The 16,629-nt window shown below is 35.3% G+C and overlaps 1 protein-coding gene across 1 annotated transcript in view; it reads right to left on the bottom strand.

Moving 5' to 3' along the window:
- The window catches only part of LOC110996430 (probable ubiquitin carboxyl-terminal hydrolase FAF), a 53,742-nt gene that overhangs the window by 3,523 nt on the left and 33,590 nt on the right, over positions 1-16,629 (bottom strand). Inside the window, exons 35-49 of the mRNA XM_045633300.1 lie at positions 16,355-16,496; positions 15,019-15,172; positions 14,474-14,627; positions 13,141-13,258; positions 12,535-12,668; positions 11,614-11,767; positions 10,570-10,679; positions 9,834-9,917; positions 8,877-8,977; positions 6,907-7,100; positions 5,634-5,729; positions 4,568-4,734; positions 3,785-4,016; positions 2,845-3,048; positions 1,028-1,140 (exon numbers count right to left, since the gene is read on the bottom strand). Coding sequence (XP_045489256.1) covers positions 1,028-1,140; positions 2,845-3,048; positions 3,785-4,016; positions 4,568-4,734; positions 5,634-5,729; positions 6,907-7,100; positions 8,877-8,977; positions 9,834-9,917; positions 10,570-10,679; positions 11,614-11,767; positions 12,535-12,668; positions 13,141-13,258; positions 14,474-14,627; positions 15,019-15,172; positions 16,355-16,496 — 2,157 coding nt within the window. The remainder of the gene's footprint in view (positions 1-1,027; positions 1,141-2,844; positions 3,049-3,784; positions 4,017-4,567; positions 4,735-5,633; positions 5,730-6,906; positions 7,101-8,876; positions 8,978-9,833; positions 9,918-10,569; positions 10,680-11,613; positions 11,768-12,534; positions 12,669-13,140; positions 13,259-14,473; positions 14,628-15,018; positions 15,173-16,354; positions 16,497-16,629) is intronic.

Consider the following 16,629-nt stretch of genomic DNA (forward strand, 5'->3'; position numbering starts at 1 on the left):
GGCAAGTAGGTGATCAGCCTCCAGTGCCTGACACACGTCGACTTTTTGGGTCTAAGACATGTCGGTTTCCTCACGATGTTTTCCTTCACCGTTCGAGCAAATGTTAAATGCGCACATAGAAAGAAAGTCCGTTGGTGCACAGCCGGGGATCGAACCTACGACCTCAGGTATGAGAGACGTACGCTGAAGACACTAGGCCAACACTGCTCTTTTTTAATTCTGTATAAATACTCCACAACACAAGTGTTGCTACTAAATAAGTTCTCCAATGAAAAATGACATTTTTTGTTTTACCTACAAAAACGAAAATCTAATTATTTACGTACTCTAGTGAGATAATACAAAATTAACAACTATTTCAATATCACGAACAATATATCGGATTAACTTCAATCATTTTATTTTATTCTTTAGCTGGCATCACTTCCCATTATTCCAGGTTAAGTAAATGTTATCTTAACTTGTACGTTTGTTACTGTTTGTTATGAAAAGGGACGTAATTATCACTCGCCATAAATACACTTTACATGTGGAGCACCGCACTTAATAAAATACATGCACTAATAAATAAAATGTATATAAAGAGTCAGGTTTTCAGACGAGTATTGAAATTGAAAAATATGCCCGGCCAAAAAGGTTTGCCATATCTGACATGTAACAAATTAAAGCTGTCAGAATTCTACGGAATGAAAAATCGGAGTAAGATTAGGACGGCTGATTGCGACGTGTATCTCGTTCGTATATTAAGCTTCGCATGTAAATAAAAATATTGCTTTTGTAATAAGAAATAAAGTTCTTTAAACATAAAACATTACATTTTTTATTGTTATTGCGCGGAGTGCGGCGGTACACTATAGAACTTTCCTGTGCACAAATCCCACTCGTCCAATAAAGACTTAGACCAAAAAGTCGACAAGCTGTCAAGTTTGGTCAAGGTCCAAGGCAGCTAGGCACAAGAGGCTGATCACCGATTTGTCTATTAACAAAATATAAAGTAATTTGGTCCCAAAATTGCTGCAATACTCACTTTTCTAACGTCTTCCTCGCGGAATTGCTGCGTTCGAGGAAGTACCCACTAGAGGTCTCATTAGATGTTCCGGGTGGTGACCATGTGCCATACGAGCCATATCCAGATCCATACTGCAAAGAGATGGTCATATTAGGCCCTTCCTGCTATGAATGACAAACATAAAAAAAAACACATTTCGTAATCAAATTTTTTGACTATTATTTATTGACATGATTTTAAAACCCATTTCAGCTGATTAGTTAGTACCTAAACTCAAACTCCAGATTATTGGTTAGTACCTAAACTCAAAATAACTTTATTCATATTCTCCTTCGCCTTATGCAGTATTAGAACTGCTTTTGAGACCCATGATTTAAATAGCTACACGTTACTCATTCACTCACCTACTCACTCACTCATTCACTCTCTCACACACTTACTCATGCAGACAATCAGGTGTGATGATAACGGTTTAACAAGTAAAAAATAAAAAGGAAATGAACTGGTTAAATTAATTATTATTTTAAGTAATTAACTTTGTTATGGAAGAGCTGGGAACCCTAACACAGGTATATTTACTTAAAAGGGTTCCCAAATCTTACACTATGAAAAGAAAGATGTACCAACTTAAATGAATAAAGACTTATTATTATTATTATTATTATAAATGAATAAAGACTTATTATTATTATTATAAATGAATAAAGACTTATTATTATTATTATAGCTAAACGAGTATACTTATGAACGTCAACAGAAAAGACGTGCAATTGTTTCTCAATTTACATTTACTACCAGTTCGCAAGTCAAGGCCGTAGAGCGGGCAAGAAGAAATTGTAATTTTAATTAGGTTCGATGTTAGCTTTCAAAATTCAAACAACTGTGAACACGTACACAAACGTCGATATTTTTACGTGTTAATTGTGATTATTAGACAGAATTAGGATTTGGTCTAAGAGCCCGTGGGAGGTCGTCCCTCACCGATCTGATAACCAGATGAGACGTATTTTTTATTAAATATTTTTTATAAACAAATATGCCATAAATTGCTTGCCTATCGAAAAGTGGTACTGGCTATTTTTAATTAAATTAACTTTTATCGATTTTTTTTCATCACCTTCATCCTTTTGATAACCAAATTAAATTTATTTGACTGATAGTTTTTGATACACAGAATATGTATCTCTCCTACTAATTAGACAGATGAAGACGTATATTTGCTGGTACGTCAACATCGATTAAACTAATTTGTATAACGTGTCTGAGACGTATAAAATTCAATTTTTTTTAATAATGGCTTTTCGAAAAATGTATGATTGTGAGCATATGTTGCGATCAAGGTGTAGGCAATTAAAAATAATCAGTAACTAATATTTTATTGATCGCGGGAACAATTGGCGCCATGTACGATGATTTTCTTATTTGGTGATTACGTCAACAGTAATTATTTACTTCTTTACACATACTACCCACATATTGTCCATGCTTGATACAAATTGCATTTTCGAGGATTCCTACAAAAACTAATACTACTACTAACTAATTTACAATTACTACAATTGTAATTGCTAATTATGAATTATTTAGTGTTAATTGCTTTTACTAATACATTTTTATATTTATATTATATTTTTATTAAGAGCTTTGCTTACGTAATACTTATACGGCCCCTAACTCATATTTAAACTTAATAACACTTTTATATACAGTCAAATATCAAAGAAGCTGTGATACGTCTACTTTTTAACAGCCGCGTATTTTTGTAACGAATAAATTATCTCGTTTATCATTCTTTTTTTGCTTGAAAGGAAATTTAGCCTAATTTTTAAACATACCCGATCCAGTTCATCCTGAAGCCAGGCGAGCAACTGCCTCCACCTGCGTCGAGGCTCCGCCTGCGAATGTATGGCGCGTATCGCGAGTGGCGTACGACACATCACCCCAACGAGCAATTTCACGCACGCGTACGTACGCTTCTGGTAATGGCCGCGTGCACGTAGACCTGTCTCTAGGAGACCTTGACGCTCCTCTGACACGCCCTAAAATGTTTTATTGCCAATTAAATCTGTATATTGTAAAGTTTAATTTATTATAGAATTTCCATATAAAATATGCTAATTAAGAATATATCTCGATTTCTCTCCTCTACCATTGTTGTAAATAAAAAAATGCGACCCACTCCTATATACCTAAGGCTAAAGATTACTTTATTCTTCATTTGCCTTATATCTTGATTTTTTGTTAAGAATAATTCAGATTTTAATTATTTTGTATGGCTTATATGAAATCACAAACTCTAAATGTTGTTTATATAATTATTTCTTACGCCTTACATTCGTCCTTTTCATTTTTCATAAATAAATTCTCTTAAAGAGCATGGAGACTCTACTAACAAATAAATACCAATTATCTTATATCTTTAAACGAGCAATTCTTGTATATATATATATATATATATATATATGTATATATATATATATATATAATTGGAATCTCGGAATCGGCTCCAACGATTTTAATGAAATTTAGTATACGGGGTGTTTTGGGGGCGATACATCGATCTAGCCAGGAATCATTTCTAGAAAATTTCATTTTATTCGTAAAAAAACCAGTTAAATTTTTTTTTATTATTCTGTCGGTAAGATCGAAAAATACTATTCATATTTCATCATTCTATTAGTATTTAATTCGTACTTAAATATAATTTAGAAAAAACACGATTTCTAAAAAAAAAAAAAATACCGATCAAAGCTCGGTCATCCAGGTCCTAAATACCTTAATGGCGTTGTGGATACGATGCTGCTGCCAGCTGTCTTCCATCAGCAATAGGGCGGTGAGGGCATCGCAGTGCCTCCTCAGCTCGTGGCAGTAGGCGCAGGCCATCTGCCAGAGGAGCTCCGACAGGGCAGCCCTTGACCAGGCCGCGTGTTCCCAGCACAGGAACTGAATCAATCTGATACCTTCTTCGCAGCCACAGCACTCCTCGCTGAGTTTCTTCATGTATGCACTGGCATATATAAATAGATTTTTTTTATAAAAATACGGAACAAGCGAAAAAGCATTGTTCAAAATTAATATGTTATAATTTTCATTAGATCAGTGTTAGCCTAGAGGCTTCAGCGTGCGACTCTCATACCTGAGGACTTTCTTTCTACATGCGTATTTAACATTTGCTCGAACGGTGAAGGAAAACATCGTGAGGAAACCGATATGTTTTAGACCCAAAAAGTCGACGACGTGTGTCAGGCACTGGAGGCCGATCACCTACTTGCCTATTAGATTTAAAAATTGATCATGAAACAGATTCAGAAATCTGAGGCCAGGACCTAAAGAGGTTGTAGCGCCACTGATTTATTTATTTTTATTTTCATTAGATATATTAGAAAAGAATTTCCTACCCACGAAAATGTCTCATATATATTAAAAATATAAACAAAGCAATCATCAAAAACATTTTAAGCCAAAATAATATGTTTGGCAAATTATTTCTGCAAACTTAAAAAAAAAATATATTTTTATATTTGTTCGATTACTAATTTTTTTTTTAATCTTACTTACGCAGTCTTATTATAGAGTACATCTGCTGCGGCAGGTGAGAGCGCAGGGCGAGGGCCCGCGGGCGGAGGCTCCGCGTACGGGTTCGCCAAGGGCAACGCCCCTTCGGCCGCACTTGCCGATTGGCAACGACTGCTTACGTCACAGCAGCGCACTAACGCACAGACCACCTGAAACATTTCAGAAGAAAATTATAATAAAACGAAGAGCTAGCCTTGTATTTCTATATATTTTCTAAACCAAAAAGTTGTGACAACGTCTAATAAATCGATGAACGCCCGCTCATCTAAATTTACAGCTTAGAACTCGCACCGCGCGATGTTATGGCTTCTCTGTGCGTAGAATGTGTACTCTGACAGAGACTATGTCCAAAAAACTAGAAACGTTTGTGATGTGGGTTTATCGATGTATGCCTAAAATATCTTGGACAGACCGCATACGAAATATAACCGTGCTAGACAGAATGCAGAAGAACAAGTGCTTATGACGGTTAAGAAAAGGAAACTTCGTATTAATGGACACGTTTTACGTAAAATCAAAAAATACGAGCCCCTTCAACTCAAATCATACAAGGCAAAGTAGGAGGAAACATGGCCGCAGACGCACGCCCTGGTTGAAAAACTTGAGACAATGGTTTGGTCAAAGCACCTAGTCATTGTTTTGAAGTTCGGCATCCAAAATTAATTATAATTACTTTATTTTATTCTTCATCTGGCATCACTGCGTACTAATTCCAGATTAAGTCAACCTTTTTAATAAAATAAAATGTTATATTTATTTGTACGTTTTTACCGTCTGTGATAAACCTATCACCCGCCGTTAAACTTATTTTAATGTGGATCACCGTACTAAATAAAATGGATTTACTAACAAATAAAATGTATGAATAGACTCAAATGTCTCTTGTATTGAAATTGAAAAATGTGTCCGGCTAAAAAGGTTTGCCATCTGTGACATGTCAAAAAATAAGAGCTGTCAGAATTCTACGGAATTAAAAATCGGAGTGTAATGTGTTTATATACATAATAATAGTTTTTTTATACTACTATAAATACAATAATTAACATACCTGGTGCACTTTAGCCGACTCGGGATATTGATATTTTCCAAGTGACGCATACGAATCGTCGATGCACACAGACAAGACAATATCCAAAATTTTCAGCTGAAACAATACAAATACATTTCAGGAATTGAAAGTTAATTAAAAATGGCCACAAGGCCATTTATCGAAGGGCATTTTAATAATGCTAAAACTGATTTTTTATTTAAAAGTAATTATACACATACACACGACTAAATAAAGAAAATATACCATATACGAAACAACATAAGTCATTTAAGTATAGTAATAGCTATAAAAAAGAAAACTAAAATTAAACTTTTCTTTCATTTTCGAATAAAAATTCAGAGTATAGCAAGAAACTCTCTGCCATTATTATAATCGCTAAGTTTTGTGTCATACAAATTGCTTAAACTGGAGCAAATCATTTCCAAGGATTAGGATCATTTTTTTTTATTCATGTAGGAAACATAATGTACACTTATGAACATCAAAAAAGAAATATAAATTGAAAGCTTTTAATTTTACATTTACTGCCAGTTCTCAAGAATCAAGAGAGAACAACGGAAGAGAAGAACTGGCAATAAACTCTCGGCCACTCTTTTTACTTATTTTAATATTGGCAGCAGGAGGCATGTTGAAATAGGAGCACGCACCTACATACTCGTAAGAATAACACGCAAATACATAGAAGAAAAAACTAACATCACCGCATACACGAATTCAAGTACGACCAGTCACCACAAGTAGCACCCGTTCACGAGTATGACGCATGGTCAGTCATCGGCCCCCTCGCCATATTTTAGGTAGAGAGACTAACCGACGCATGGACACCACCACAAGCAATAACATTTAAGCTATCATAAACATATAATAAGGGGCCGTTCATAAAATACGTCACACTGAAATCAGCTTTTTTTGACCCCCTGCCCCCCCATTGTCACGCTGTGTCACACTTTTGGTGACCCCCCCTAGAAATATTTCGTCACAAAAACTAAGACATCCCCCCCCCCCTACTGAGTATTATAAATTCTAGAGAAATAGTATTTTCATTTGTTACTGAATCGAGAGCGCAGGGTACGTGGAAACGTTACTCAAGTATTGGAAAAACAAAGAAACCCGTTGTGAGCGCTCATGTCATGTAATAAACGGCGAACGTCACGCTGCCCTATACCCCCCCTCCCCCCTTGTCACACTCGGCCAGCCCCCCCCCCCCCCCCCTTGTATGCGAACGTAGTTTATGAACGGCCCCTAAGCTAATCTATAAACGTATACATACCCGTAACAGCTGATATTTCTCTTGCAAGCCCAGCATAGCGTACGCGTGGAATAGGTTAAATAGCAAAGGCAGATGCGGCGGCAGTCGGTGCGTATGCGCATCTGGCGCTGCCAGTGCACGCGTGCAACATAATACTTGATCGGACAGACTTGTCACTTCTTCGCGGCTACACCATGAGCTGTAGCCATTGTTCACTGGAAGAAATATATTTTTATGAGTATATTACAAGTGCGTTACTCTATAGTACGGACGCGGAGCACGAAGAATTTCGTACCCCTCATCTTATGTCTTTGTCGCTCGCGCATAAACATATTGCCGTTGCGCTCACACAGATGCAATGACCGCCGTATTCAGAGATTGTAAACCTTTTAGTCATAACCATAAAGACATATATATGTTATAGTATAGTATATAAGTAGTAACGTATCTGGCGAAACATCTGATAGTTCATCAGAAATAGATGCCTCTGACTAAAATTAAATGTTTTTTTTAAGAGTATTTCTGTTTTTTTTTACCAAATCTTAGTCGCAATCATAACTTTTCCTTTATATAAATCCATCAAGCCGTTTAGTCTAAATAAAAATCAAAGCAACCGTTTTTAATATTCGTACTTATAAAAAAAATGTTTTTAACCACTGGCAGTAGGCCCAAAGGTCATTGTACGAAATTCTTCGTGCTCCGCGTCCGTACTATAACACTAAGTCGTTAGAAGAATTGCATCAAAGATAAACTGAACTGCAATGTCACAAAATCCTATCGACGACAGGGCAGACATGACTGATCTGATAAAATGGAAGTTATCAATGAAACAGGTGCAATCAAGGACCATTGTATAGTTGTACCGCCATGATATTGTTATTATTTTACAATTGGCGTAGCCACCTTGGGTGGCACACAGTGCGGAAGTTGGTGGCGTCACACAATCAAAAGTAAATACAATATATTATATAATTTTCATGATATAGGATATGAATCATTTATTAAAAGATCGCGAGTATGGGACTGGACCCCACGAAAGCGTCAGGCTCTTTTGCGGAAATTCCCGAATTCTACATAGAGCTAAGCTAGTGGAGGAATCCCTGGAAAATAAATTTTGAAGTGAAACTTCTTTAGAATCGTTGTGATTTCAAACCGGATGCAACGAAAAAGCGACAGTAAAAAGAGACAGAAACATTAATTCATATGATTTAACGTGGGAGAAAATGAGATAGATAAACTTCTTTCGAATCGTCGTGATTTCAAACCGGATGCAGCGGTAAAGAGAGACAGAAACATCAATTCATCATATGATTTAACGTGGGAGAAAATGAGATAGGAGGCATTATACAGCCTCTATTTACAGCCGCTTTTTTTTTATCGAATTCCAAACTTTCGTTGTTTTAGTTTTTGTCAAATTAAAGATTTATATTAAACTTATAAATTAAAATGTATAATTAAAATATACTGTTTTTAAAGAACACACACATTTAGATAGTGGAAAATGATTAATTTATATTTGTTTTTGAAGGTTTCACTTCTACCATGTGTGAATTGCACAAATGGTTTTTATGCTAGCGATTTTTTTGTTTGTTTGTTTGTTCATTATGCTTAAAGTTGAGAGATCGGGTGTGGTGTCACTCCAAAAAAGGTGACTCCCGGTGCCCTTTATATTATTATCTTTATATACGCCAGGAGTATACTTAACACTAAACAGCTGAAAATGCTTGGTAAATCCTAATCTCTCGAACTACTCGTGCAAGTAGAAAAAAACTTTTTGCGTCAGATCATTGAGGTCTAGCTTTTGTTACTGTTAATTGTCAAAAACTGTAACGGAATTCTTTTTAAAATCTGCATCAGGAAATCGTTAGTGCAGGAAGGCCTATGACCTTAAAGGCCGCCAACACGCCTTCTTCGGCAATGTGAGTGTCCATGGGCGGTATCACTTAACAGCAGATGAGCCTTACTATTAAATAAATAAGAAAGGAAAATACCTGGCGGATCTTGCGTGGAGAAGTGGGCCAGGAATACGATAATCTTCATGAATACTATTCGGACATCGCTTGTGGGACACGAGAGGAGATAGTCGCCTAATCTGAAAATATATAAGAGAGCTATTTTTAAAAAATAAGCCGATTAGGATATTTATTAATTTGTATTGTTTTCTATTGGACTCGATTTTCTATAACTATTTGAACTTATCTATTTAATATCATAAATAAATTTTCTTTTACACTTAACGGACTACGCAACCGAGTGTTGTGTTTGACTCTTATGCACTTGTGGCATCGTACCTCCTAAATGAATAGACAAATTAAGATGCAGTTTTAACCATTTATGAAGATATGTTAAGACGTTTTAATATATGGTTAGCTCGGTCTGTAATACCTATTGTTTATTTATGTTCTGTAAGAGTGGCGGAAAGTTTCTTGCCAGTTCTTCTTACCCGCTCTACGCCCTTGACTTGCGAACTGGTTGTAAATGTAAATTTACAATTAATTTAATTTTTACATGCTTACCTATATGAATAAAGATGTTTGAGTTTTGAGTTTTAAGCAGTTTGCAGTGTTGACCTAGTGGCTACAGCGTGCCAATCTCATCCTGAGTTACATTCTATGTGCGCATTTAAAATTCGCTCGAACGCGCGTGTGTCAGGCATTTCAGCCCGATCACCTACTTGCCTATTAGCTAAATCTATAGCTATAAAGCTTAAAAAGCTTCCTGGCAATTTTGGAGATTCTTGACTAAACCCCCCCCCCCCCTCACATGAAGGGTGCCGTAAAGTTTTAGTTCTATACCCAATATTAAAACCCAGACTCTTTATATCTAAAATGTGATGGTCACTTTGTTTTATCTGGTGTAAGGTACTGGAAAGTCCAAAATATATTAACAAAATACCCGCATCGTAACGTTTGACCCCAAACCCCACTTCCCCAAATACGCTCCCTTACCTGTGTGTATGTTTGAAGAGATCTGTGGCAAACCAAGCCCGGACTGCCTGAGAGCACCTCAGATGTTGACAAATTATATCGTGCCTGTAAAAATACAGATATAAAATTTAAATTAATAATACAACTTCTCATACATAACAATAACTTATTATAATATTAAGGAGATAAAGACTCTAAGCCAAAGACAGTCTCTAATAATAAATAAAAATAATAATAAATCAGTGGCGCTACAACCTCTTTAGGTCTTGGCCTCAGATTTCTGAATATATTGTATATATAATAAGACAAGAGCAATGTTGACCTAGTGGCATCAGCGTGCGACTCCCATACCTGAGGTCGTAGGTTCGATCCCAGGCTGTGCACCAATGGACTTTCTATGTGCGCATTTAAATTTGCTCGAACGGCGAAGAAAAACATCGTGTTGAAACCGACATGTCTTAGTTTCTAATAGATAAAATAAAACCTATGCTAAGTAAGACAGATGACTCGAACGCTATTTATCGCTCAGTTTGCGGTAACCATAATCATTTACTCAAAAGTATGTTTTATGTTAGTTACGCTAGAAGATTAGTACATTGTTTTTCGGAAATATTTTTTTATGTCATCAATGCCACTACAGCTAGAAGGTAGAATCTCTTTCCAGCAGTAAGTCTGCTTGTTTCATATATATAATTAACTCGATTAATTTTTAAATAAATATTTTATTATTTTATGACAGATGTTTTATTTTACTCACCAATCCGTCGCTGGACCCCGTAGACTTTTCTTCGTGTGAAAGCCAATTTGAAAGAGAAACTTGGTGGCCAACTGCACTGCCAGCATTGACATCTCTTCGTGTTCTGGACCCTGAAAAAAAATCAAAGCTTCGTTACAATTATTTATTTATTATTTATTAACACTTCGTTGCATTACATAAAAGGAAAATATCAAACATAATTTAATTAAAAGCAACTGGCGGCCTTATCGCTTTAGAGCGATTTCTTCCAGACAACCACTGTGAGTAAAGGAAAAAAACCCCTGTGATTATATTGCATAAGGTAGGCAAGAAGTGCAAAAATACATATTACAAATACAATAAGAAGGAAAAAACATACTTCACAGATACAAAAAGAAATCAAAATAAACTAAACTGATATAGGATACATATCAATCTAATTCAAGATCGGTCTCATGTCAATTATATTGAGTTTTATGAAAAGAACATTGTTTTTGAGAGACTAGAGTATTCCATTAGCGCAGCTAATAAATGGACTACAATCTTAACTTTAAATAACAGGGGGCAAACGGGCAGGAGGCATACCTAATGTTAAGTGATACCGTCGCCCATGGACACTCTCAATGCCAGAGGGCTCGCGAATGCTGGCCTTTTAAGCAGGACGTTCTTTTCTTGAAGGACCCTAAGTCGAAAACATATTTTGATAGTCATATAACGCCTTATGCACATTAATTCTTGAAAGGCCGGCAACGCACTTCCGAGCCTTCTGGCAATGTAAGTATCCATGGGCGGTATCACTTATACATATAAAAAAAATATTTTCTTATTTGCTTTCTCTCATATTTATATATCTATCATATTTTGCTGACTAATTAAAGCAAGTTATTAAAATATAAATATTTAAGGATTGAATTAAACACAGCATGGAAATATTTCCAAACCAAATCGATAAAGGGTGCACCTATAAAAAGCCGTACCAAATAAAAAAAATCGGCAACACACTCGCGAACCTGACAATGTAGCCGTAGCCGTATCACTCAAGATCATAATATAAAAAATAATCACCCAAACAGCGCTCTGCGATCCTGGGTGCAGCCTCATACAACACAATTTCTTCATAAAATTGAAGTGCTCCAAACTGAATTGGTCCTGGTTGTGACAAAAGGCAATGTTGCTGCGACGCACCGAGTTCCATATCGGTTTCGGTATTGTACTTTCTCTGTAACAAAAGTTGATTACAAAATTAAATTGTCTATTTACCCCCCTCCCCCTTCTCTCTCTCTTTCCTCCTGTTAGCAAAAGTAAGCAGAAACAATACTACATAAACGAATTTTTTTTTTCGTTTTCAAGATGACGCATGTGGGTAATATGTTAAAAAAGTTAATAATGACTATTGACGTAATCACAAGATAAGAAAATCATAGACACCTTTACGTATACGTATTCCATTATTAAAATAATATTTTTTATATTAAATATTAAAATAGTATTTTGTCTCTTAATACGATATCGTATTCTACAGTAAACTGGGCCTTGCAGCTTCAGCGTGCGATATAATTTTCTCAAAATATATATTACTATTTGTATTAAAATTAATTGTTCCTAAAATTAAAGAAAACCCAGCTAAGTGTAAATGTTATACATTATACAATTTATACGGTATAATTATAGATATAAGGCGTAAATTAGATCATCATTTTGATGGTACCTGTTTTGTATTTTTTTGCTTTACTAAATACTGACTAATTCGATATATGTAACGTGTTATTTTGAGTTTTTTTTGTTAATTATTTTGCATTTATTGCACTCCATCCTCTGTTGGTATTTATTTTTCTTTATTCACGTTAGGGTTTCCTGGAAGAAACCGTTTGTAAGCGATAAGGCCGCCCGTTGCCTTGTTTTTTTTATATGTTTTTGAATAAGGTGATAAAGTATAAAAATAAATAATAAAAAAATGGCTTAATCTCGACACTAGTCCATACTTACTTCAGAGTCATACTCTTCATAGTTTGTTCCAATGAGGTGTTGATCGTATCCTTTCGTGTGTAAAACAACATGTAGGCGTTCCACCATCTCTTTTGGCGTTTGTATGATATCCTTTTGACCGATGAATCAAATATCTATAAACAAAAAAAAATATTACAAGCTTCTGTCACTGTGTGTTATCTATACACACACACACACTACAATGAACCGCTGACTGACGCGATCCCCTCAACCAAAAATTAATGGGGCGCGTCTTCGGAAATTTCACTATCTTTATTAATAATTCTGTGTAAGCAGATGAAGTACATTACCTGTTTATTTATAAATCGCATCGTGCTTTAGAAAGAGACACTCGCTTTGTTGTAGAGCGTCATCTCTGTCACACGAAACTAACAGTTCGGTATCTATTAGGATTAACAAGAGACGGCGCTATACGAAGTAAGCTGACTATCTCTTTCTAAAGCACGATGCGACTTATACATGGCCGGGTACTGTAGAAGCATTTCCGAACGATTTTAGGTTCCTCCAAGGAAGAGAGCGTACCACTTCCTATCACAACAATCCACCTATGAGCCGTTTGTTTTAAAAAAAATTAGCAATATTTACCTCGCCCATGTATTCTCCTCCAAAGCATTGCGACTTCATCTCTTCATCATCATGCATGGCACACTCCGATACCTCCCCATCATCTAACTTCACCCACCTTCCAGCCGAACCTGTGTCCCTGGAATCAACATAGGCACATTAACAATGACTATTTGGACTATTTCCTAAACCGGCATAAAAGAGATTTATGACACCACCTCCCTCCCTATTTATTACTATTATTAAAGCTTTATTAATAATAAAAAATAGGGTGGGAATAGGCAACGCACTCGCGAGCCCACTGGCATTGAGAGTGTCCATGGGCGGCGGTATCACTTAACATCAGGTGAGCCTCCTGCCCGTTTGCCCCGTTCTATTTGCCGATGAGTAGGGATGCCTACAAGTTCGAATTGATTGACGTGGAATAAGTGATACCTAGATGATCTTATGTTCCAAAATAAACGTATTTTATTTTTTTTTATTTTTTTTATAAAAAAAATCTATACAACAATTGGTTACTTTAAATTCCTTAATAGTAGTCTCAATTATGTTAGTATAACTTAAAAAAAAATAAGTTAATTTATTTTTATTGTTTAGTGGTCTTGTTTTTGAATGACCCCCCCCTTTAGGGTAAATAGCCTCGTCCATATTTTTCCATTCTCTTTGTCTAGAGAAACATTCATCTAGATTTTCTCCGCTAGTTCCATGCCATCTGTCCATCTTTTCTTTTGTCGTCCCATACATCTCTTTCCAGTAGGTCCAGTCCATTTCGTTATTTTTAGTGACCACCTTTTTCCCGCTCTCTAGCAATATGACCTGCCCATTTCCATTTAAGCCTTACATCGTGTTCAATTGCATCTATATGGTATATACTATTAATAATCACTACATAGTATAAAACAAAGTCGCTTTCTCTGCCCCTATGTCCCTTTGTATGCTTAAATCTTTGAAACTACGCAACGAATTTTGATGCGTTTTTTTTTAATAGATACAGTGATTCAAGAGGAAGGTTTATATGTATAATAACATCCATTAAATAGTGGAGAAGTACTGTTATTTTTGAGGTTTCTAATTTGATGTCGTAAATAATTACATTTTTTCCGCTTACATTGCAAACGCAGGTTGAATCCTACGAGTTTTATCAAAATAATGCACTAAGTATTGTACACATTGAAAAGGTCTACATAACAGTCCGTGATGGTATATGTCTATCTCTTATGGATAACCCACATTTTTATATACAACGTTCAAAGTTTTTCTGTAGTGTATTTAGTATCAGCATTGCACCCGTGCGAAGCCGGGGCGGGTCGCTAGTAATTCAATAGTATAAAACATAACGAAATCAAACACATACCTCAATAACACATAGGAGAAGTAATGGCCACCAGATGCCTGACCGGAGTGAACAACAATGCCGGTCAATTCGTACTCCGTGCACCGCGGGTCCTTTTCAGAATCCTCACCTCCTTCCCATATGGTCTCTCCCTCCGCCTTTGCCAGACCCCAGGCTGCAAGAAATTCTAAATTACTAAACCTTTTTAAAACTACATGTCAACACTGTTTCGACTAGAACTCACAGAACACAGAAAGGTTTGAAACGAATGTTATCAGTAACTACTGGTACGATTACCAAATTTCTCGATTTTTTTCTAAAAAAAAAGAAAACACTTTTAAAAGAAGACTGGAAACAAATGTAAGCTTTGTTTCTAAATAAAAATTTCTCTTTAAAATATTTCACAGTTTTAACAAAAATAATAAATCGGAACTTTGCCTAAAGGGACTCCTTTTAATAATATATTTTAATTATTAAATTTTAAGGTTAGTGGTTATTTTTGGTTATTAAAATCTAATTTTGGTTTTTAAAATCTTGTCAAAGAGATTATATTGAATATACCTTACCTGTATACGGTTCGACGTCAAGATCGCGCGGAAACTCGAAGTAATCGTTGAACTTAATTGCACACACCCTTTCAAAGTCGTATTCAAATCGCTTAAGCTGTATGACTAGAACCGGTGGAAGTTTATTTAAACATAATCTTTTCACTGTCACCACCTGAAAGACAAAATTACCATTTTGATAATGACGAAAACCGAATAAATTGCACATCAAATATCATTTATTCATATAGCTAACATACACTCATGAACGTCAAAATATAAACAGTCTTTAAAATCAAGTTTTTAGTTTTAAAAGAAGTCTCTTTATAACAAACTGTGTTATGTTAATGAAACAAGAGACACTCTAAAAGGTGCAATTAGAAACTCCGTACAGTATTAGACTGAAATTTCAAGAACCAAAAAAATGAATTATACTAAGCTACTAGCAAACAGATATTTAGTCAATTTCGAAATAAATTCGTCTAATTGCAGTCCTTTAACTCAAGTTTTTAGTTTTAGCAGATTTTTGCAAAAATAAACATCGTCTCTTTCTAACAAGTTGTGTTTAGTCTGATGAAACAAGACAGACTAAAAGGTGCAATAAGAAACTCCGTATAGAATTAAGACTGAAATTTCAAAAACGAAGTAAATGAATTTAACTAAGCTACTAGCTACCAGCAGTCAATTTCGTAATTAATTTAAATGGAGTAATTTGACACATAATGCAATGCATGTAAAATTTAATTTATATCCTTTGTATTTTAATAATATAATAGCTAGATCCATTCGTACGATGTATGATTTTATTAATTACAAGGTTTAATTTTTTTTAGATTTACGTATTGTTTAAGTTGCTACACTTTATCGTTATCATATTGTCTTGAGTTGACATAATGAAGACTTAAATGATGTATTTGTTTTATTTACAAAATATATGGAATCATCAAAAAAAGAAAGTGATTTTTCAAAACTTATATACAAAATATATTAAATCTCATATTAATAAAAATAAATAATAAATTAACAAAAGACAGATAAAGACAGTTTCTTAAGGCAGTTTTTGCCTCGCAGCACCACTATGTGAATCCCCACTGAAAACTTTCCAAACCAATTCGACTTAAGGTCCTATAAGAAACGAGCGTACTAATTTTAAAAAGGTCGGCAACGCATTTTCGAGCCTTCTGCCGATGTGACTATGGGACCGTTCAAGTATTACATAAGCAAGTTTACTGCAAATTAATCCCCCCCTCCTAAGTCTTTCGTAACCTTCAGCCCCTGTCCATGGGCCTCCTCTTACATGAAAAAAAATGGCAACGAATCAAGAAATAAATCAAGTGCTAGAAAATCAATAACATACCTTCTTGCTACATTTATCACAATGATACGCGTCAGCGCCCTCCAGCAATTCGCCGCGTACGTACGCCTCCAACGACTCTTGCAGCCGCGACATATTCCGTATATCCAATGAGACCACACTAAATGGCTCCTCCTTGCAATATCTAGAAAATATTAAACAATAAAACTACTATTTGCTGCCCTATTATTAATTCAAACAATAAATGTATGTATCAGGAATTAAAACTGTAAACCCAAAAGTAATACACAACAATAAAAGGTATATAATACTCCTCA

This window comes from Pieris rapae, chromosome 23, assembly GCF_905147795.1.
Source record: "Pieris rapae chromosome 23, ilPieRapa1.1, whole genome shotgun sequence".
Taxonomy (NCBI): Eukaryota; Metazoa; Arthropoda; class Insecta; order Lepidoptera; family Pieridae; genus Pieris; species Pieris rapae.